General features: G+C 48.2%; 1 protein-coding gene across 6 annotated transcripts in view; it reads right to left on the reverse strand.

Moving 5' to 3' along the window:
• Positions 1–24,578, reverse strand: part of tn (tripartite motif containing protein thin) — a 116,670-nt gene that overhangs the window by 16,590 nt on the left and 75,502 nt on the right. For 2 of the 6 annotated variants that reach the window (XM_089543895.1, XM_089543897.1), the window contains exons 1-2: positions 12,402–12,795; positions 3,192–5,281 (exon numbers count right to left, since the gene is read on the reverse strand). In XM_089543895.1, coding sequence (XP_089400021.1) covers positions 3,192–5,143 — 1,952 coding nt within the window. In that variant the 5' untranslated portion in view covers positions 5,144–5,281; positions 12,402–12,795. Of the gene's footprint in view, positions 1–3,191; positions 5,282–12,401; positions 12,797–24,578 lie in introns of those variants that run through there. The other 4 variants (XM_089543894.1, XM_089543893.1, XM_089543892.1 and 1 more) reach the window with 3 other exon arrangements.

Below are 24,578 nucleotides of genomic sequence, written 5' to 3' on the forward strand. Positions count from 1 at the left end.
AGAATACGTTTTGTGCCTGACGGGGGCTTGTGCGTGACAGAAACAAAAAAAAAAGACAACAGCAGCCGGTCTATACGCGGTCATCAACCTTACAGGCCATAAACTGCTATGACGTCAGCATTCCTCTACAGAATCCGCGGTGTTTACAGGTGTTTAGAATAAAACACGTCGACTTCACCCTGTGCAGACTGAATGGCGACAGCGTTTAATACCACCGCACTAAGTAGATGTGTATACATGACTGCAACCAATGATTTTGGTCCACTTGACAGAGAATACCTGTTGCTGTTTTCCGTATTTTGCAGCAGACGCCGTTCGGTAGAAGATAGAGCTTCGGTTTGCCGTCATTACAGGCTTTCAGTAAGATCACGGGCCGCTAGTTGATATGTCGCCGGCAGCATACGGCGAGACGTACAAGAGCCGCTACGCAAGTTGCCAAAACATTCGTTGTTGGCTTAGCAGACTGTCTTTGCCAAAAATTGAGCAGGCAAAGGGGTTTGCTTCTCAGCAAAACAGTTGAGTGCTTACGCCATCCCTAAGTTCCAAAATGTCTGCAAAGGTGGGTTTGAGGGTCCCCTTACCTTATACAGATTTATAGCTTAAGGGGTGCCATAAGTGAGAACAAAGAATAACTGGGAAAAATGGACGAGACAAGAGAAAAGAACCACACGGGACAAACGTGCGTTTGTCCCGTGTGGTTCTTTTCTCTTGTCTCGTCTTTTTCCGCAGTTATTCTTTGTTCTCATAGTGTCGTACCAACTAGCCCCTCACCGCACTCTTCTAGCTGCCATAAGTGCTGCACTTCACTGCTAAGAAACAAGCCTACTTACCCAGGTACTTTTCGCAAAGACGGTATGGTCATTTTTGACACGTGGAGGATATAAAAGATTGCGCCGACTTTAAGTTTGAGCCGACTTGGCGCTGACGGACTATTGCAAAAAGGTCTCGACTTCAACTTGCAGGTGCGCAGAAGGCTTGAAAGAAATTTCTAAATATGATGCCGACAATAATAGCTTATAGCATGGTTTCCTCAGTTCTCAGTACTAAGAAGTCAAAAGAGCACTCTAACTTGAAATTTTCAGAACACTCGCAAAAAGCGGATAAATTATAATTTCCTGTCTTTAGACGCCGCAAACGGTCGCTTAGCGAGGAAAATTCACATGGAATAACAACTTGATCGGGGCGAGAGACTGTCAATTGAGGCGCAGTTAATGGCGGCGTTCTACGCTGTTTGAAAGGGCGCTTACAAAGAGGCCAATGACTAAAATGCACACTTGGGTGAAACATCGAAGGAAAAACGAGCACCATAAGAAGCACACAGACAGGCTTGTACCAGAGTCAGGGCCCTGTCTTTGTGTTTATGTCGCCTTGTCTGGGCTGTTTAGTGAAGGCTAATGACGACACAACCTTTTATAACTCCGCGACGCATCATGCTCGTACGAGATTACTTTAGTATCTTAATTATTTTGGAATTTTTGCGTGCGTTTGGTTACTTAAATTACTTCTGCCATTGCTGTCCTTAGGTTTCTTTGGACCATACGCGGGTGGACAGCAAGTTTGTTAAGTCATACTATGCCAATCGTCAAGTACTACGATGCTGCCATAGTCTGCAATGAGGCCGTTATTGTACTAGATAAATAACTTCTCGTCATTCGTGCGGTTTATTTTTACATAAATAAATAACTTAGACAAAAATGTACTTGCAGGGGTCACCATAAGAATAAATGACCCCATCTACGTCAAGCAATCCCAAATCTGAATTGGGCACTTTGTGTGCCTTGTCTGTCTAATCAGCGCGTCTTGTAAGAGCATTCACGAAAGTTGTTGACTCTTAAAAAGCCTCAGGAATTTGCAGTATCGCACACGTCGGCGGTCCGAATCCCCGTGCGACGTTCCGAGCATTGCCTAAAGTGTTCGTCGAAACAAAAAAAAAATGACGAAGCCTCACAGTACTCAAGTGAAAGAGAAGTTAAGGTTGCACTGTCCCCCCAGAGCATAAAACGTATTCTACGTATTCTCATTTAGGCGACCATTCAGCTACAAGCAATGAAACCAACAAATATCTTTCCTGTCATGATGCTACCCAGTCATAAATGACGTAGACGTACGGCTACTATGTTATGAAAATAACGCATCAACTTAGTTGCATCCGACAGCAAAATATGCGTTTGTGTTTAAAGCAGTGCAAATTTTTCTCATCGCCTGAACTACTTGGATTGTTTTTTTCTATTCTGTTTACTTCATTGTTACAATAACCAAGTGCTAATATTAAGCAAAATTCATACTTGCTACACAAGCACCTGATAAGTCCAAGTTAATTTTGATTATTTCTGTCCTTACCTCTTTTGACGGCAGGTGAATCCGTATAAAGGTGCTGGAGCGTTATTATTACCTTCTGGTTTCTAATCAATTATCTTTAAGAGTAATCACCTTGTTAACCTCCCGTTGATGAATACCACAAATTAAAAAAAGAAAAGCATCCCCTATGCTCCTTGGTTTCGCTGACCGTTGGCTTCCGTCATGCAGCTTCATAACATGTCATTTCTTTCCCGGCGCGCAAAGCGACTTCATCATCAGATATGTTTCTCGCGAAACGCTGGACCAAAAGCGTTACTCCCCACTACCTCTCTGCCTACCAATTGACAAAAGCAAAAGAAAAAAAAAACCGGCCCGTAGCCGCGGCTGAGGGGGCTGCGCGACATGTGAGCGGCGGCGGCGGCTCTCGCGAGGGCGGACTCCGTTTCACTCTCCCTGAGGCCACGGCCCGGCACCTCTCGGGTTAGCATCTGCCAAGGCTGCTCGCTCATGCCAACTGGGAAGCGCAGGCAGGCCTACTTGGGTCGGCCACCAGCGCCGAGCGCCAGCTTGGGCTTCGATCTTCGAGGCCGGCGCTCGAGCCAAATCGAGTCGTCCGGTAGCGGTAGTATTCCGGCCTGTGCAGGTTCGTCCACCGCGAGGGTGCCGGGTCGTCACTGCGATTAGCGCGAGGCATCCAGCTCAGGTCGTCGAAGCAGCGACGAGTCACCACTGCGGGCGGCGACTTGTCGCGCCTCCGCGCCACGTAGTCCGTGCACGATCGCCGGTACGGGCAGTGGCGCGAGAGGGGACGCGACACCGGCAGCGCTTCGTCCTCAGCGCCGCCCTGCTCCGCGGCCGCCGAGCTCAGGCCACGAGGTGGAGAAGACACTAACCTGGCAGGTGTCGAAGGCTTGGGCGCCGAGGACAGTTCCCGCCGCTGTGGCTCCTCCTCGATGGTGCGGCGTTGCCGCGACCGCAAGGAGTCGCTGGTAGAGGTTGCGGTCGTCGTGTCTTCGGACGCTGTAGAGCTCCTCCTGGACTGTACCGGCGTGCTCTCGATGGAACCTTGGCGAGGCGTGGACGGCGTCCGCGGAGAGTCCGGAGGGGTAGCCCGCGACGAGACTTCGTCCTTGGACGCGAGTCGCCGAACCTGCGACGGTCTCGAGTCCAGGGGTGGAGTAGGCGACGCGGCGGACGACGACGTAGACGCTGCGGCCTGATTGGCCGCCTTCTTCTGCTTCTCGACCTCATCTTCGCTCAGTTGCCGCGACGGTGGCCTCCTCGGAGGTGGCACGGGAGCCGCCGGAGGAGGTGGCTCGTTCTCAAGTCTTTCTTTCTCAGCCTGCTTTTGTTTCTGCTTGATCTGGTTCTCATGAAGGCGCTCCATAAATTTTGCCGAGTCGCTGAGTTTCACTACGCCACTGAGCGGGCCACGAGTGGCGTCGTCGGTGTCGAACACCTTTTCCCGAGGTGGCGGCGGTTCCTCAAATCGGACGTTCCGCGTGAGGCTGCTGAGCCCTTCGGAATCATCGTCCATGAGTTCGCGAGCATAACGAGATCTGAAAGCGTGGTGTCCTCCCGTTCCCTCTTCACGCCAGGAGCGGTCCTCAAACCGACTTCCGTAGCGGTTCGAGAGTCGGCTGTCGGCATTCTCGCTGTCCCTGCCACGGTCCGGTCCGTACCTACGGAGAATAGAATTTTCGCTAGTGTCCCTACCGCGGTTTCTAGTGTACATGGAAGGGCCTTCGAAGCTGCCATCTCGGTCTGAGTCACTGAGATGGCCGCCATATCGCTGACCAATGTCCAGCATAGACCGCGTAGCATCTTGCTTTTTCTGGAACTGTACAGCGAGGCGGTGGTCACTCTGACTGCGCATCAGCGCGTTGGCCGTGCCGCCTGCGGGAGATCCGAGGTTTAGTTGAGGGATGTTAAGATTCGAAGACGAATGTGTGACCGGGTTATTGAACTTGAGCTCTCCGAGGTTGGCCAATGTGCGATGCAGTGCGTCAGGGTCAGTGTGAATCTGCAGCTTCACCCTTCTGGTAAAATCGGACGTGTCCGGATCAAAGTTCCTAAGAAACTCAAGAGTCTTCGAGAAGATCTCCTTGTATTCCACGAGCTCCGAGTCGGTCCATTCCGTATCCTCGTTGACGTACTTTTCCACGACGTCACAGTTGGACGTGATGTTGTTCACTTCCGTTTCGACGTCCTCGGAAAGCGCCGAAAGCTGCTTGAGCTCCTGCTGTAGGTACACGTCTATCTCATTCTTCAGTTTGCTGTGCACTAATTGCAGGTCCTTTACGTAGCGGTTTATGAGGTCATCGAGCTCTTCTTTTACGAGCGCACAATTATGAGAGAGCTTGTCCTGGTTCTTGCTGTTCTGCGCGAGATGATCATTCAGCCGGTTGAGGCACCTGCGGACCTGGTTGCAGATGCGGCTGATCTCCCTTCGCATGATGTCCAGGTGCGCCTCCTTGCAAGTCTCGCAGATCTTCTTCTCGCAGTGGGAACAGCGGGTCACGTAGCTCTTTTCGCTGCACACGTGACAACGTTCCATGGAAGAAGGCGGCGGCTCCGGCTCCTCCCCCGTGATGTCGCGGTGCAGCTCGAGGAACCGCATCAGCGTCACGTTGGTGGGGAACGTTTGGACGCCATTGTAGGGGATCCGGTGCTCGGCTCGGCACTCGGGACATTTTATTTGCCGCCGCGCGTAATCCTGCAGTCCTTCCAGGCAAGGGTCGGCGCAGAACGAGTGCTGGCATGGTAGCAGCTTCGGATTCCGGTATCGGTCCAGACAGATGGCGCACGTGAGCAGCTGGTCTAGCTGGCTCCACGCTGAAGTCATGGTGACAACGGTATGGTACGCAGGTCGAATCGGTATTTAGAGGTTTCGGTTCAAGCTTTGTCGTTCGTTGCTCTGGCTTGAGTGGAACCTGAGGTCATATTGGCTACTGCAGCCAAGGCGACGCGGTGAGGTCAGCATCTGGAAAGAGAAGAGGCACTTTCTCTTAAAAATCACGTCGCCAATAACAATGCCTGGAAATATCCAGGCGAAGGCACGGAGCTTAACACATATTCGCCACTGCTGACTTTTACGGTGATTCATGCCCATGAGGTATACATGGAAAACAACAATTTGTTTAGATCCAAACCACATGACATTCTCCCGTAAAGGGAACGTCTACTGACTTTCATAGACTGTATTTTTTTGCGCCAATTGATAGTGCTTTGAAAAATAAACGAATAAACTTTGGCGCTGAGATTCACGGCAGAACAATTTTAAACCTAGTTCTTCCATACGGTGGTATCGCTTTCTCGCGGTAGTCGGCACCTGCGAATCATGATAACAGGGACATGATATACAGTTAGTACATTAACTGTATGCTAATCTAGGGGCGAGACGACTGCAGCGTAGCCTAGCTAATGTTCCGTGAGAATAATAAGCGTAAAATTAACTGAGAGATTTTATTAAATCTACGACTGAAAACAGAACAGTAGAAGAGATGGTGAGAAAGCATAGGTAAACCGTGCAAGCAATGGTGACTAGTTGCAAGAGAAAAAAATTAGGCGTCTGAAGTTTCTTAAAAAAAAATAATGGTATGCACCGCGCTCAGTCTGATTTATAAAGGGTATTATATCAACTTCAGACTGCGCTGCAGAACTACTCGGAGAGACGCTAGTTTTCAACAAATCTCGGCGCAACCTCCAGCACTGGCCTGAGTTTCTTTGCCAATTTGAAATATAAATACTTGCCAGAACCATCAGTTCTGATCTAGGTATTGTCCTTATAATGAAATGACCACAAGAATACGCGAATGTTTCTGCACTTGTCAACTGCAGTAGACTGTTACTTCGTGTATGCCTGCCACGCCTGTGTAATTTATACGGTCACGGCAACCTCTCGCACTAGCAAGAAACATGCTGGTGACTTATTCACAACATATTTCTGTATTTTTTTTCATGTTTCATATTTGTCATCCTGTATTGCTCTTTACCATGTGATGTGCCAGCATTGGAGCGTACTGACACGCCAAGCACATAAAAAAAAACCGCAAAAAGAAAATCAAGATTGTGGCCGAGTAAGCAGAAAAGTTGCAGCGCACACTTTCGGCTCCAAGGGTGAACACCATTTCTCGTTCGGAGGAATAGCATTGAGCCCAACCTTTTACTGACGTTCAAATGAAATGTGACGCGGATTATCTTCAGCTGCGATGGTATTTTTACTTTTTGTAGGTTCTTCGCATTTTTGACAGTTTTATTTCTCGGACTTTTCTAACTGTATCGTGAGAAAGTAATCTGCCCTATTTGGGTTGAACGAGCAGCCAGCAGTTTGTGAGAGTTGCCAGTCTAATGAATGCAGCATTTGTTTGGCGAACGAAGGAACCTGAGAAAGCAAGAGCGTTGCTCGCAGCAAAGGGCTCTGAGTCGACGGTATGGAATCTCGCAATATTACCGCCGGCAAAAACTTGAAGCTAAAGCATATAAGAGTACGAGAAAGGCATTGCTTGTGACTAGTACGCCTGTATGAGTGGTACGTACGTCACCTTGGAAACGACACGGAACCTGGAAGCCCTACATGTGCCGCCGGAATTGAGCGAACGCCAGCTTGAAGCAAACATCAAGATCAGGTGCTGCAAATCTCGCCGCAAACATACTGAGCGGTCCAAATGAATCGCTGCATGCGGACAACCAGAGCTTTCTTTGTTTTTTTTTCTATTTTTTTCTTGCGGCCGCGCGCGCGCACGCACACACACACACACACACACGCACACGCACGCACGTACGCACCACACACACACACACACACACACACACACACACACACACACACACACACACACACACACGCACGCACGCACGCACGCACACACACACACACACGCACACACACACACACGCACGCACGCACGCACACAAATTTTCAATCCGAAGTGTTCTGGCGGTTCTTTTTTTTCTAGCGCAAAGTGCTGTCAGCGTTCTTCGTTCCCTGCTTTGCTCATGACGACGAGAACGGCGCGCATAAGATGAAATCACCGGTGCGCCGGTGACGCCAGCCTGCCGCTAGAGGCGCGCACATATGCGCAGCAATGGCGAAGCAAGCTGTGCTTTCTCTACTCCTCAGCTGCGCTGTCTCCATCCCAGCGACACTCCCCCATCCCGGGCACCCCGGGCCTGGCTTCACAAGGTGCGTCATTCAGTCTATTTCAAAGGTGGCTCCCATCGCACGGGACCAGAGCGCGTGCCTGGCCGACCGGCTGCCGCACTCATTCTCGTGAGGCAGCTTCTTTTTTTAGGCGGAAGTGAGGCAAGCTGCTGCGCTGCGCACTCCCGGGATGCCAGGCTTTTTGGCTTTTTCTTTCTCTCACCTTTACACCTTTATTTCTTTTTTCTTTTTGTTCTTGTTAATTTTCTGCTCTGAGTCGACATTTTATTGGACTGGAGAAGAAGCAAAAAAGGACAGGACAGACGAGCCTCAAAGCTGGGTGCCTTTTCGACGTTGACGGGACGGGAACGGCTCAGTGCCCGACCCAGTATTTTAATTGCTCATCTCGGTGCCAGCAGCGATTACACGCGCCGATAGGTCAGAGCGAGGCGGGCACAGGGGGTTAATTCTGATATTTACCTGCGCTAAGGGCCTATTATTTGCCTCTCTCTCTTTTTTTTTCTAAATATAATACCTCTGAGATACCCAGCAAGGGTGACGTAAATGGTCTCCGGAATGCTTTCTAGGCTTGCTATTCATCGCTAGCTACGCGAAAAATGTCATCAAAATGCTTAGTAACAAGTATTTAATTCCGCACTCTGTTCAAGCGTATGCACGAATCATAGTACTGACTGCCACAAGTACTCCGCTTTGCAATGTGCCGATTCCGTTCTGACGTCATTGCTTTTTCAGCTCTACTGTACAACACCTGTCGTCACGGGAACGAGCAACCATTCTGCTGCAGCATTTCGTCCGTCACCTCTCTGACAAGAAGTTTCATGACGCCTGATATCGAAACTGAAAAAATATTTGGCGAACTTCACAGCCGCGAGTATGTGTAAGCTTCGGCGAAAAACTGAATACTTCCGTAGTCGAAAAATCCTTTCAGTGACCATAACTTACATTTATCTCAGCCTAAGAGCAACCACCGAAGAAAGACCCAGCCAAGTTCATATTTAGAGTCTGCCCAACGAAGCTTTGCTCCTAATCGTGGTTTTTCAAAGGGGCGCTCAGCTCACATCGGCAGTTATCATGATCCAGCCACAGTGGTGTGTCAAGTTATCGACCACAGCTAAAAGCAACACTTCCATCCGCAAGGCTGTATTGCCGATAACAAACCTCTAGGGCTTCAGAGACACTATTTTTTCGAGGAACAATATCCCTGCCACGTAGTTGTTCATCGCTGCAAAATTTGTTTACATCCGAGAATGGACAACGGCTGTCGCCACCAGCTTACGGGCAAAAGTCTCCAAGCTATTCATGCGTTAGAACGATGCATGGATGTCCGGCGTCTCTTGGTAGGGTAGGCAAGGGCTATAGTATATTTGCCGAATGCATGGTCGCAGCCCGGATACAAATCATTACAGCATTCGAATCCGGCCTCTTATATGGTGACTCCAATACCGGTAGTTTTCCACCACAGTACCGAGAAATTCCCTAAGAATGGAATGGTCATATACCGCAAATTAGAAGCAAAGGAGCAGCGTGACATAGCTATGGGACGGGACCTGCTGCGCCACGGATTCGTATCATTCAAATAGACAAAAACTGGTTAACATAAGCCTCTAAAGCGTCGCTGCGAATTCCTGAAGTGTGCGGCGACAAAGCCACTGAGATTTGTTAAGCGCAGTGTTGGTCTACTCTCACTGTTCTTAATCGTCCTCACATAGTTTCGCTGATTTTTGATAAGTCTGCGAGCCCACGTTCTTGAAAAGCGGCTTTTTCAGAGGAATGCGAGTGGTTGAAGCTGAGTGGTAGAAATCTGAAACTTCTACCACTGGTAATACCAGTCTAAACAGAACAATGCCGAACTTTTTTCGCGAGTTAAACGGGTCCAAAAGCTCATCTGCTGACGTAGCAGCTTACGTATACCTGAGGATTTCTCCTGTCCTTAATTAAGGCACTGTTACCAGGCTAGAGCCCACATGTGTTGGGCCAGTGCATCACAGGGGACGCAAATCCTCACTCATCAATTGTGCGGTGATTTTTCGCGAGTTTCTCACCTTTTAGCACTTTCTGAAGATACGTTCACAAATACGCTCTATTGATCTGCCTCACATAAAACCAGACCCCTTGTGGCATTTTCTTTTCTGTGGGGCGACATAAGCAAGCCCCACAGAATGAGCGAACAATGAGAAGTGATTGAAAGCGGTTGGAGAACAGAGTTTTAAGGCACCTATATATATAGTCCTGGTAAAGAAGAAAATAAATTTTTGAAATTGTAGCTACTGGCATGAACATATCAGCAAAATGACCTCGACGCGATAATTGAAGTGGTATCAGGATGCGCAGAAGGTAGGTACTAAGAAATTATATTTAAGCTTTCAGATTACCTGTCTTTCTTCCTGGACCCTGTAAGCGGCGTACATATATTTATTTAGCAATAATTAATAACGAAATGAAAGGTTTTCTTTTTTATGTTCAACAGTTTTAGCGTGTATTGCTTGCCTCCCCATACGCAACTACTGAGAAAGAGCGATACGCTGGCACCCTACGGTTTCAGTTATACGTACCTAAGGATGACAAATCTATTTTTCCTTCCATGACCTCTCTATACCATCGAAAAGGCAGCTTCAGCTAAAATCTCGTTTGTCTTGCAGTTCTAAACGAAGTTCCTAGCACACATAACACAGGATAACTAAAACTCTTTAGATCTGGGCGTGCTAGATTCTGTTCTCTTCAATTTTGAGAAGCAACTCACTCGACGACAAAAGAAGACTAAAAAAATTGCATTGATACGATAGTTAGCGATACAGAACGTTGGAGTAAAAGGCCAGTTTCGTTTTAAAAAGTACTCAGAGTCTCTCCTTCCAGACAAAGCTAACAGTTACTAGTGTAAATAGCATATATAAATAGGTGTCTTACAAGCTACAACGTCTCAGACGCAAAACTTAAGTGGGCGGACGTTGTCTTTTGTACCATTTTTGGCCTCCATTGCCTTGGGCTGCAATGTTGGAATCGTACACTGCGCAATGTTATTGACTGTATTGCTATTGCTAATGACGACAGTGGGAAACCTCAAATTAGAGTTCTAGAAATGGTGTGTCACAAGCAACTTTGCGGAATTATCGTTTTTCGCAGATATCAGTCTGCATCGGTGAGAGTTCCAAAACGAGGGAATCTCACAATGCACGGAGAGCCTCACCCCTCTCCTCTCGTTTCGGCCGCCTCGGCTTCTCTCTTGTCATACATGGGGTTTATCACGAGCGAAAGCTATTCTCTTGTGTTGACCGTGCAATGACTCTGGCTACACTTCAGCAAGGCTATGCAAGGTCAGATGCGAACTGTCACCTCTGTACTTCTTTTGTGTCGTTGGGGTTCACTTCCAGCATTTTCTCAATACGTGCTTGTTTTATAGCAAGCATGGAACGTTTCTTCCCCATCTGAATAGCTTGCATGAACCCCTGAAAATAGTTTATTGCGTTGTGTTCCAGTATCACGGTTAATTTGGAAGTATCAAAGGACACCGACCTCTTAGTGAACGTTACGATGTGCAAGGTTGGACGAAAGTTCTCAAGCTACAGGGTCTGCTTTTGATCAGTATAGTCGGGCATTTACGACGCCCCCCGAAGCTGAAAGGATCTGTAAAGGGTGGAAGAAGTATTGTTCTAGCCTCTGAGAACCTTGATAGCTTTATCGGCATCTTAAGTGCCAGGATATACCGATTAAAAGCAGACCCTGTGGCCTGCAAACTTTTTACCAGCCCTCTACCCCTTCTGTGGAAAGTATTCATTCGAAGAGGGCTGCTTCTGGGCCATGCTGAGTATCTCGTTGTGCATGGTCGACGCTTCAAATTGTTTGACGGTGAGAGAAGGTATGGACCTCAGGCCTACTTAAGTCAGGACTTCCATGGATTCTGCAACAGCACTACTACACGGCTTAGAAGCGAACCGCGTGGGCTTTCTATATCTAAGGCTGAACATTCCTCCTTGACTGTGAGGCGCATGCGGAACACTTGTTAACATGGTTACTGGCTGCTTGCACCTTAAAACCACCGCAGTCTCATTATTCGTAATGAATATTTCGACAAACGTTATTCAGTGCCTCGACAACACATCTATTATTGCAAAAATTATTTGTGATAATCATGTCGATACTACCGTGACTCATCCTAGGCAACTAGATATATATCGTACTATAGCATACTTGTAGAACTATACGAGCACCACATTCTGCGCTTAGTTTATGCCGTCTACCTGTACAATGCTGACATCTCGCAGTTAGTGTTTACTAAAAAACTCCGACTTTGTCTTTCTTTTCATTTTCTTCTAATTCAGGTGTGACCTTTCGCAGCCATCATTTATCTCTCCTGAAAAGTTTGACGCCCTGCATTATACTCCAAACTTTGGTCTCTGGCCCCGAAACAACAATAGGTTTGGTTTGGTTTCATTATGAGGTTTACCGCCTCAAAGCGACTCAGACTATGAGGGCCGCCGTAGTGGAGGGCTCCGGATAATTTCGACCACTTGGGGTCCTTTGAAGTGCACTGACATCGCACAGCATACGGGCCTCTGGCATTTTGTCTCCTTCTCACTGCGACCGCCCAGCCGGGATCGAACCCGCATTTTTCGGGCAGCAGCCGAGCACCATAACCACTGACTCACTGAGCCACCGCAGCGGCAAGACAACAATACAAACCAACTCTAAACCTCAACACAATGTCATGACAGGTCCTCTGCAACGCTTTGCCCTCGAACGAAAGCACGCGAGTGTATGGAAACTTGTTCTTTCTCACCGCAGGAGCAGTAAGAGAGGAACAGAGGGTTTCTAAGCTAAGCCTGCCATGCGTGGTTTCGATTCATGTTAACAGCCGTCACTTCCAGCCATAGCTTGATGCCATAAGCCAGAAAGTTTCCTGCCATGAAGTCACAAATCAACCCTTGCAGAGCCCCATGCTTACCAAAGGTCACGCTGCCGACGAACCATCGCGCGATGCACCCATCGCCAAGGCACGCACTAAAGGATGTCCACGCGGCGTATTATTCCCGTGCAGAGCGAGGTTCGTTGTCGCGGAGCAAAGAAGCGAAGCGGGGATGCGAATCCGGTCACAACCTCTCCAGGAGGTCACAGCTCGCCTTTGCACAGAGTTGCCAGGAGCGGCCTATCACAGAGTGCCGATCACAAGATCACAGGTACAAAACGGGTCTGCTTTACAAACTCTATCTACATTATATGAACCAAGTGATGGTGCACTTATTCCACACGCGACAACCCGGGTCTCGCGACTGTCGTCTACTAAGCGGCCCGGCGGGCCGACAAGGAGTCTACCGGGCGGCGGGTGCGACTCGGGTGTCTGGTTTCGAGGATGGAGCGGGCGAGAGCGAGCCTTCACGCTCATTCCTTGCCGCCGTGACGTCACGAGGCTGCGCAGGTCTCCTGGCTCTCGCCAGGAAGGGCTCAAAATAGCGGCCCATGCGGGTCAAGTCCCGAATCGCGGCCTCGGGCTCAGACCTCCCTCCCCCTCTCTCTCTCACACTCTGCGAACGGCGCCGCTACCACCGGAGTCGTCGCCAATGTGACCCGCCGCGGAGTCGGATGCCAACCGTCCGGGTGTCTCTTTCGCCACGGGTTCCACGAGCGCATCCGCTTCACGCACAGCGCGGTCACAGGCCTCGGGTTCACAGCGGCAGTCAAGGACGCATAATTTCGAGAATGATCCCGTGGTGACCGAACCAGTGGATCTTAGCAGTGCAGTCAGTGGATCTTGACGATTGGCTTGAGCGTTCACAGTTGCGGCGCCGAAATACCGTTCCAAATAAACAGCACGGACCCTCAGAATGACGTGGTACTATCTTCGGCGATAAATGCGTTATGCCGTCAAGCACTAACGAAACGTTTACGCTACCCTGTCTCATGGCTGCCTTAAGCGTCTACATGCATAATATAAGACATGACATAGTCACACTAGCTCTGTCAGTGTTCACAAATGAGTCGGTAGGAGAGCAATGCTACACTAGGACGCCTAAGCTCATGATGTTCGAAATAATATTTAGTCAAGAGCTCTCATGAAATAAGCGCACCATAAAATGGGCACTTGCGCTACCGAAGATACAGAGCAGAGGACAAGCTGTATCGAAGAAAGGATTCAAGCTGCAGTGATGGCTGTAAGTGCAACTGGTTTATCTGGGTCAATTCCGATGCAAAGGCTTCGTCCTTTGCCACGGTCTAGAGTTGGGCTAGCATGCTTCGCCCTTTCCGGCACTCAGAAGACCTTGAAACGCTAAGAAAGAAAAGCATCCGAGGGACGTGCGGGCTAGTTGGTGGTCCATGATTCCTTTAAAGAGCGCAAAAGATAAGGACAGACATAGAAGAGACACGCACAGCGCTGTGTCTCTGTCTTTTGCGCTGTTTTAAGGAATCATGAACCACCAACTAGCGCGCACGTCTACCCTTGTATGCTTCATTTCTCGTTTCCCGGCCTCTTTTCAGTACTTGTCCTCTGAATCCCATTTCACCGTCGCGCATATTGCTGTCACTGTCAGCGCTGTGTGTCTCTCTGCTACCTGTGTCTCTGTCTTTTGCGCTGTTTTAAAGAAAAGCTAGCAGTAAGCTAGCAGTCCCAGAGCTATGCTTTCGAGAGACCAAGTGTTTGTGCAACAAGCTTCGCTCATGCATGGATTCAAAGCAGGCTGAACACAAGGGCGTATTTTGAATTGACCAGATAGGCGGACGAAAGGACTTGTTAAGGCGACTGGCGGACTTGCTTAAGGGTAATTCGTGTCCGCATTTGAAAATAAACTCTAACTTAAAAAAAATGACACAGTCTTGTTAGAATACATCACCATATCAGTAAATGTTCTTAATTTTGCGTCACATAATAGTATTTCGTTGTTTGCAGATCTCTCCAGAAGATCTGGCCATAGGAAGGCGACCACAGCGTGGATGTAGCTGCGTGATTATATAAGTGAAGAAAAAAGGAAGAAAAATTAGTTCAGCGCACCTCTTCTAACCCTTCCCCCCCCCTCCCCCTCCCACCAAGTCATCTGTTGCGAAAATTCACATAAACGAAGCGATCTTATGTTCATCTGCACATGTACGCACTCATAGTTGAAAAACTATCTGGAGACACTTAGCCATATAGCCATACCTTTCCTTCGAAGATTTTATAGTCATATACCTGAGAGAGCTGTTCACAACAGGAAACACTGAGTAAAGAGTAGTTCAACCGCCAAAATACGTTTGGTTTCGATTCGTGATTTTTGGAGAAAACGTCCGTCTGGCATGAGTATAATTTTCAATGCCGCAGCATAATCACATGCGACGCATCACGCAAGAAATTTGCACCTCTTTGTTCAGAAAGCCCCGAAGTAAAAAATTTGTACTTTAAGCCGCACTATGCCTGGATTACATTGGTGCTGGAATTCACGTGGGCTACACCGTGTTTTGTAGTTTGCGATCCCGTTACTGCTCTTTAGCGGCTCCACATTTAAGTACAGAACGACTTTAAACAAACAAGCGACTACTGTCACAAAGCGTCTCATTATTTGTTCTTACAGCGTACGTGTGCTTCCTGTGAGCTTTCGGGTTGTGCAATGCTTTTTAAGGTTATAAACGCCATGCGCCGACCGGCGTGTCCTGTCATCAAAACGGACATACCACAGTGAAAGAGAATATATCGTGAGACTGTCAAAAAATGAAGTGAAGAAATGAGAGACTTGAAGATGCTTGTAGTATGCACATCAACCACAGCCAAATCCTGCGGAGGGAACTAACTAGCAGTATATGAGCAGTACGTTCACTCACAGCACTGTTCAGGTGTTCGCTAAAAAAGACGGTTATCGCGCCATCCGCATTTTCATACCCTAACTTACCTCTTGTAATCCACTCTAAAAACCTATCAGGAGAACGGTTGAAGTCTTCGCTACTACATGCGGTGACCATGCCCTTTTCATCTTGATTTTCTTTAGGATATCAACAACTCGTTCGTTTTAAAATGCGCGATGTTCTCTTTTGTTTTTCTTCTCCTGCTGCGCTGTCCCCAAACCTTTACCCACGCGTACATTGCAACAAGTCAGGAGTATGCCTAGGCTAATATTATTCCGGAATCAATGAAGCGTACTTCCCTTATCTTTCTCTCGCCCCAGGAACTCCGTGTGTTGTTTATGCCCGCGCTTCGTGTGGTACGAACTTTTTGCTGCCTTTTTACCTCTTCTTCGTATTGCTGTACGCCCCATGGCTTACAAACTTGTAGTCATTATTTTCTTTTTTTGCAGCTTTTCCTGACTTTTTCACGTTTGCGAGGTGGTTAAAAGCTTCCTTTCATTTCCGATTCCAGTGGCATTGTGCAAGGCGCTGGTGCCGAGTGCAAACAGCGGCTGTGTGTGTGCGCTGCATGCCGAAACTGGGACTCGATCCAGGAAACCTACGTGACTCGTGCGTAAGCAAGACGCTCGCCAAAAAATCCGACATTTTGCAACATCTATGCACCGCGCATCTCGAAGTCTGCAATCAAAGCAAAACGTTTCAGCCTCAAACTCATCAAAAACAACGGGATGACGCAAGAGCCGCAGTAGGCGCTTGCACACGCACAGACGAGGGCGGCGTGGCATCGTAGAAACAGGCGTGAGTATTGAGCTCGCGCTAGCAGATTTTCTTTCCTTCTGGCTCTATGAAAATATTCCACAAGAAATTAAAGTAGACTGGGGCAAAACGCGAAGCAAATTTGCGCATCATAGTTTTATTTTTAACAATCGCACAGCCGAATTACTTCCCACCGTTGTGTGCGCAAGCTCATTAAATATGAAAAGGCTAGCTTAAGCGGAGAAGCGTAAGATTTTACGAAATTAATAACTTTGACGTGAGCAATTTCGAAAGAAATTTGAAATTAAATTTTGGCATTTTTCATATTGCCCTGCTGGCGGGGAAAAATTAAAGTCTTTGGGGCGAAGTGAGACGTCCTTCCGAAACTAATAAATTATCCTTGAAATGAATTCACACAAAGCGGACTCCGAGGGCACCAGCACAATCATTGTGAGCCCATTCGAATGAAAAACGCTGTATCCCCGCAGGACCCTGCCCTGTTCTGTCTTAACATCCGCTGCAGACCAGGCATTCCTACCGCCAGGCATTGTTTGAGGTTTGCTGCACAATAGTTCTTATGCGAAGCATACTACTTTAGCTACCACTTCAGCCCTTCACCGTGGTTATGCGCCTCCAAATCACGTGATGCATGACGTCACACCACGTGACACGATGACGTCACGGCAGTGGAGAAACGGGGGCCCACCTCGCGCCGTCGCTGTGGTTGTGCGCCTCCAAATCACGTGATACATGACGTCACACCACGTGACACGATGACGTCACGACAGCGCAGAAACGGGGGCCCACCTCGCGCCGTCGCTGTGGTTGTGCGCCTCCAAATCACGTGATACATGACGTCACACCACGTGACACGATGACGTCACGACAGCGCAGAAACGGGGGCCCACCTCGCGCCGTCGCTGTGGTTGTGCGCCTCCAAATTACGCGACACGATGATGCTTCGCATTCTCCAGGCTTAGCCAAGTTAAGCCTCAGCCATTTTTTTTAATCTCCTGTCCTCACAAGTTTTTTTTTTTTTCGGTGCGACTGCTATTACATTCTCGCTAAGTCCTATTTTGAATGGACTGGACTAGATATTTGTTTTGATTCGCAGTACGTGAACACGAAGGTTTTAATATTTTTTTAGACCACACCAAACAGAGCCTGATTCACCTTCAGAATGCGTTGTCCATTCTCACCAACCAGAAAAAGTGCGCCGCCCAGGTTTCGAGGAAATTCTATGCAGTTCCAGCCTCTCATATCGTCCCATTTTGTTTACTGTTCTGTGATTTGGATATTTGAAAACACCAGACGCCTGATGGCGCTGGTGCTGCTTGGGGCTCTCCAGAGCTTTCTTCGCTTCTTCTGCGTGCCATCAATGTTTTGTTTTGCGCTTTCCGACCGCCCTATAAATAGCGAAAAAACAATGGTAGAGCTTTGGAGCAAGCAATAAAACCATTATCTTTACGCCCTAGAGAAAGCCATGATATTGCGTTCTCCCCCACGTATAGCCCGCTAGTAAAACAATCATTTCCTGGAAACGCGAGCCGCAAACATCCTTAAACTTTGCATAACATAGGACCGATAACCAGTCCTAATAAATAAACACTTACGTTAGGCCAGGGCGCTTCGCCCGCTGAGCTTCACAGTGCCGAAAATGCGGCCTGCAGAAAATCATGCCCTTTTGAACACTTTCGCTTTCACCAGGGCTCACTTCTCAAGTTTTTACTATGCATCGGGAAGGAACTATTCTCGTCAGCTTTTATTTCAGTTGTAGTGGACACGTGGCAAGTCTTGCCAGATCAATATCGAGTCAATTTCTAGCACGTTTAAGAGCTAGGGGGCTGTAAGTACCAAAATGTTGGCTATTGACCCATTATTTTCTTCAATGCAGTCTTCGTCGAAGATATCCAGGACCACAGAGCACACGTGAACGCAAAACCGTAGCCTGTTCATGCTCCAGGCGCACTGCAGCGCCTAACGCAGCGCAGCGGTGCTACTCACTGCAATGAGTACTTATCTTGCTTTCAAGCAAGATAAGCCACATAGAACAGTCGTGGCAACGAAACTACATGCATTAGCGATTGATCAGGCCTCAGAACTTTTCATAAAGAGAGGGAGAGAGAGTTAAATTGTTAAAAGTGGGAGAATTCTGTTAATTTTCATGTTCTCTCAGCTCCCACGGGTGGCTGGAAGTTATTCCGTTTTGGCGATTGCTTGCGATCTCACTCGTGTGGCTCCTCAAAGGCACACGAACACCGTGTCGATTCCTTAGCGCCAATTTGAGATGCCGGATATTTCTGTGGAATCGATAGGGGGGCTTATAGACCAAACACTCATTGCTGGCTGCACTTTTGCATAACCCATTGCGCACGTCGCAAGTCATTGCATTTTTTTATTCATTTTGACCATTAAATGACACTGAAGGTAACTGGAACAGTGCGAGCTTTCATAAAAATGTTTGTTTTTTATTTCCACCTGCTTGTTCAGGCGAGTTTGCTTGGAAATAACGTGGATGAGCTTAACATATGCAATAGTTGAAAAACATTTCTCCCTGGTATCCTTCTTTGCAAAAGAGGATCACTTGCAGACGCTTCGCACGTCTACGGGCGTAGAGAAGTGACGAACATACACAAGAACTCAGCTTCTAAGTGGAAATAGCATATGGATATGGCCACTTTATCGACCACGACAAGAAATATACGGTCGGGATTTTCACTGGGGTGTGCGCGTCTCGAGTACTCTGGAATAACCCTCCTTTGGGCTCAGTATATTATTACTAATTCTCATTATGTGGCGATGCTATCCGTTTTCCCCAGGCAATTTAGATGCAGTAGTGAACCCCCAACCAATTCTCCGTATTTATTGCAGTTTTTCGGGGCATTAAATCATATATACAACGCCACACCATACCATACCATACCATACCATACCATACCATACCATACCATACCATACCATACCATACCATACCATACCATACCATACCATACCATACCATACCATACCATACCATACCATACCATACCATACCATACCATACCATACCATACTATGTCGTATCGTACCAAGACATCCTAGTTAGCTAGAGTGTGACTGAATGGGACACTGAACAGTTTCGTCCATTTGGTCTTCCCAGTGAAAGCTGATTCTTTATCTTTTTCTGACTGTTGACGCTTCTTTTTTTTTTCAGCATCGTTATACGAATTCATCTCTGAGAAAGAGCTTAAAATGATGCCTCTTCCTTCCCTCATTCTATTCAGTCTGGTGACATCAGTGATGACACAGACTGTGCGATCACCAGCTGCAAGTGGACATGCCTGTGTGGATCAGCCTCAGAGATCCTTACCCATAGAAGCCATGAACGTATCCGCCACAGTTAGTCTGCAGAAACGGCAGTGGTGAGTGGGGATACCTGTACTTTATATATTGTTTTCTAGACCATGGAATCTCTGTTTGTAGCAGAAGTAGCCTCTTTGTCATCAGAATGTGGCAAAGAAACAAAGAACAACTTTAAAATGGCGCCAGTGTTCTTTTTAATTTTTAAATTCAGTGCGCAAACTATCACGTTTCAGCCAACAATCCGAACCAGCAACAAGCTTCCACACTTAAATCTTCAAGACGAGCGCAGAGAACAGAACCAGAAAATTTGCTTGCGAGAGCTGGCTAACTGCCCTAATAAAGATTGACATCAACTTTCGCTGGCAAGTTGCGCTGTCTTTCGTGTTTCCTTCGAATTGTAGGCGTGCGCCTCGTGACTTCTTTATTACCTCGCGACGCTTCCGACTCCCTCGACCAAAAAGCAGGAGACTAAACAAGGCAAACAACCAAATCACGACCAAACAAGCTACCGCAACAGTCGTCGAACGTTCGCGATAGAGGCGCCACCTAGAGTAGTATTGTGAGAGCAAAAAAAGCAAACATTCACCGCCCTTTCCCTGCGTGACTAAATCGTATTGATTTACCCGAGAGGATGCAGGAAGTTTTGCAGAACCGCAGTCGCCAACGCCCACGAAACTTTCTCTGTGCGTAACAGTACTGTTTATTTATATTATTTTTAAATTTCGAGCAAGACTTGCCACAGAGCATGAGAGTGTTATACGTGTACCCGTGAACAAAATAAGTCACCGTTACACTTTGAACTTTAATTGCAGTGAGGCTGGCGAGGCTAGTGGCAGTCCTCGTAGAATAGCGCTTGGTTTATTCTTCAAGACAGCGAAAGCAACAAAGATAAATTGAAACGCTGCGATCTGAGAGAGAAAGCTCCATTCTAGAGGGGCGAAGGGGTTTCATTTACCCACGACTGTACCCCATGACGCAGCTACTGCGCATCCAGTACGGTCGCGATAGCCTCGAAAATATACCGATCGTACCGAGCGTCATTTTTGATGGCTGCTATTTGCTAAACGCCGTGCGGGTTTCGCTGTTCTGCGTGAGCGCAGATGAGCGAAAACAAATTTCTCGCATCTCCTGTCCACAGCCCGAGGCATGTATTGCCTGCAGTGGGGCGAAGTTTACGCTCTGGAGCGGTACCCTGCACGGAGCTCGACAAGATCGACAGCGGCGTCGCTCTTCCGCAGCAGCGACGTTTCGCAAACAGCTCCATCTCTCGCTGGCTGCAGTTCTCTTCCCCGAAGCGATTTCCAAATCGAATAGGAGCAGTTCGAAACTGGCGCATCTCCGCGCGTGCTCCGAAGCGTCCTTTCCTTGCGGGACAATGACGGTGCCATTTCTAAGAATACGCGTTGACACGCCAGACAGCGGATCTGATCGGGCGGCCCCCGTATATACGAAACGCTCGAACTCCCCCGCCGTTCTCACTCACGTCCGGATTCGTTCTCACCGTTTATCTCCGCGCGTAGCGCCCTCTCTCTGGTGGAGGAGTTGAATGAAGCGAACGAAGTGCCCGAAACGTGTGCCCTTCTTTGTGTCTCTTCTTCGCTCCCCTTTCTGCTTCTTTCACGTAAACCGATCCGCCGCACGCGAGACTACCCCAGGGAAATGGAAAACAGTATGGAAAGGGCTGCACTGAAGAAGAAGACACGCACAAAAAGCAATAAAGCGTTCGACAAAAATGACCCTGAAAAGTATTGCGCACGTCGCGTCGCATACGTCTGTCTGGCCCTGATCGGCAGGATGAGAGTGGAGAAAAAAGCATTTGAGCTGCTTGCCAGGCAAAGGCTTCTTCGCGCGTGGCGAAACCGTACCACACAGCAGACGCATCCGGCCGCATGTGCGGCTCTGAGGGATCCACGGAGGATCCGTTCCGCCGAAACTCTCCGTTTGACAAACAAACTTCTGTGGTGGATGAGAGGGAGGCGGCTGGAGAGGAGGAGGGTGATTTGGGGGGAGGGGGTAGTTGCTCGGGAAAGGACCCTTGCGTCAGAAAAAAAGAAGGAAAAGGGAGAGAGGAAAGGAAGCAAGGAGGGGGAGGGGGGGGGGGGGGGGGGGGGCAGCCGTTGGGTATGGACAGAAACACTCCCTGGGTTGCGTGCTACGTCACCAGTCGCATGGTGGCTCTTGCGTGACGTCAGAAGCTTAAAAAAGCACCCCTTTGGGGGTGCCGGCCGCTACAATCGGAAGGTCGCGCGTTTCTTTTTGCTTCGGAGATTGTTTGGTGCCATTTCGCCACCTCGGAGCAGCGTGGGACGTGGACGCCCCCGACACAGCTGCCTCTGCACCTCCGAAGATGAAAAAAGGCGCCGACAAGTGTATGAATAAAACAAAACAGTGCGTCCTGAAAAACTTGAACTGCAAACCGTAGAACTCCTATTTTGCAACGCATATAAGCGGCCCTCGCTGAATAGGGGCGGCAGCTGACCGCCGAAGGTAGACGAAGGCCTTCTGGCGTTTCGAGAGCATCAAGCGGTGCAGAGTGTCAAGGACACCCGGCGGTCTCTCCTTGACTTCGGAGTTTTCGACGCCGCCAGCCAATTTTCACGGTTTAGCTTCGTTCTCGCTTTGTTTGTTTCCTTGTTTGTTTGTTTTCTCTTCACCTGCTCTTCCAGTGTCGCCCTTCGGGTCTCCTGACGTCAACAAACGCTGCCGTAAAATGTGTCGCTTCTGTTTTCGAACTGTGAAAGCGGTGCCCTCGAATACCCTGAAGACGGCGCTATGGATGGTGTTATAAAACTGCTGATGACGAGGACGCGCTCCTGCCCCGTAGACATCTTGCCCGTGATTGGCGCCCGTTTGAGAGAATATGCGGACCCTTTCTTTAAAGCAACTATCAAAAATGCACGAGCAGCGCCTGCTTGCAAGCATATAAAGTTAAAAAGAAACGTCCGCGGCTTGCACCCCAATATATTTGAATGAAATATGCTGAAACTTTATATAGTTGATCAAAAGTAAAAGCTTAGAACAAAAACTGCACCTGGTACTTAACTACCGCGAACACTGTGCAGTTTCTTTGAGAAATTTCATGAAACAGCTATTGGAGTTGCAGCGACGGAAATAACAATACTCGCTCTAAGATGATTCGCGCGAAAGAAATACAAGAAATGATGGCAGCTTACTAATGAAGAATGTGGAATACGCAGGGCCCGATTAGTATTTACATACAATAAACAATGGCTGCAGTGGCTTTGGTGCGAAGATCGTTTGAGCAGGCCTATGGCTACATAATGGTTTCATTGCAAGGCGGGCTGAACGAATCATATAATTCACTTCCTAAATTATATGGAACGAATCTAATCTACTGTCAAGTTTTCGAATAGTTGTCAAATAATTGGCACGAAGCTCCAGTAGGGTGCGCGCCGTTTACTTCAGCGTCTGTATAAAAAATAGGGTCCATGCCGGTTTCACACAGAATTTTGTCTTGATAGGACTGCAAGCAATGGAGAGTTCAGGGCTCCGACGCAGCCCGCTCGTGTGGCGCCGTTCGTGCTCAAAGGTAACTGACATATGACGCTAGTTTATTCGCAGTCGTCTTACCAATTATCGATTTTCCAATACGAACAAGAGTTAACATACTGACACCGTGTTGCATCTTCTGACAGCTACAGCTAAAGCTCCGTAAGTTATGTCGCCGTAACGGCAGCACGGAAGCGCCTAGCCCTTTTGCACGACTATTTTTTAAAATTATTTTTCGCACAAATGTCGACTATTCGTAAGACATCCTAGTCCTGCTAGATTTGGTTTTATGACTATTTCATTCGTATACGATTCGTATTCCACTCGGTTTAGGGCTCCCGTATTCCGATTTGATTCAGTAGCCAAGCTACGATATTTGTCTTCGATGCAGTTCCGGTAAAGGACTATTTTCATACCCCTAATATTATAAGAGTTTTAAGCTCCATCCCTTCATTGCAGAAACACTCATGTATTTGGCTCTATCAGTCACTTAGTTAGGAGAATGACCCCAGCACACATAGGAATAACTGCTCAACCTGACTAAGATGCTTTGGACAACATTTAACCCATTCCAACTTCTTCATAGTTTGGGAACATGCAGTAAGCAACTCACAATACTTAGTGCGGCAGCCCAGCATGGGACTGAGTAGAGAATCAGATGAGGGCTTCCTATACTCGTCTTAAGTGTGCTCCGCTAGACTTCACTGGCTAATTCACGGGCTGCATACTTTTTTCCACATTCATGGCAGGCGCGATGATGGACCCCGGTGGTCTCCAAGTGGGCAGTCAACAAATTATCGACAACACCCCTCTATCGGGAACGTGACAGCAAGCAGCCCATGTTAGGGTTTCCTCTATAGAAGACACATCGGCCACATTAAGCAATTGCGAGGGCTAACCGACATGTAAAACTGAATTTAATTCTCATGGACTGCGTATGTAGGGGCGTTGGTAGGGAGAGTTTAATTGGGTACCCCCGTAGGGCCAATGTGGGCCAGAGTTCTAGAACCCACATCAGCCCCACATAGGCTGCCCACATTATACCCACAGGGGCCACCAATTCATAACCCACTTCGTGTTACATGTGTTGTTTACAAGTAAGCCAAGCGGTGCAAGGACGCTATTCAAACGAAAGCCGCGTCTCGCCAAAGAACCAAGAAATAAATAAAGCACATGCAATTTCAAAGGAAGGGCAGCAAACAAGAGGCATCGAAACAGCTATGCAAGCCTCACTCAGAAGTCCCAAGCGTCGGGGACATGTCTGTGGTTCCAAAGAAATGTAGCACAACCCGCTGCCACGCGACTCGTACAGGGGCCTTTGTGAGCGTCATTTGCATGCATACAGAACAGGGCGAGACATGCTTGCTTCGGGATAGACGAATCCCTGTTTTCTTTGCTTATTTCCGTTCTTTTCGGACCCTGACACGACGACGCGTTAGCATCCTGTCATGTTTCTCTTACACGGAAATGACTTTTCGCGACACACACGCACGCACACACATGCGCCGTCGCCGAGATGCGCAAATGTCAAACGCTCTGCGGGCGTGGTGTACCACGAAGGCGAGAGCATTTTTGCGGAGGGATACATGTCACTCCACTGTTGCCAGCCGCCCTTTCCCTCCGCCTGTCTTCCTCTAAGAACGAAGCAGAAGACCACAACAAGCGGTTAAACAGAAAAAAGAGAAGGAAACTTTCCAGCAATAAA

This window comes from Amblyomma mixtum, chromosome 5 (genome assembly GCF_055824585.1).
Source record: "Amblyomma mixtum isolate Tamu chromosome 5, ASM5582458v1, whole genome shotgun sequence".
Taxonomy (NCBI): domain Eukaryota; kingdom Metazoa; phylum Arthropoda; class Arachnida; order Ixodida; family Ixodidae; genus Amblyomma; species Amblyomma mixtum.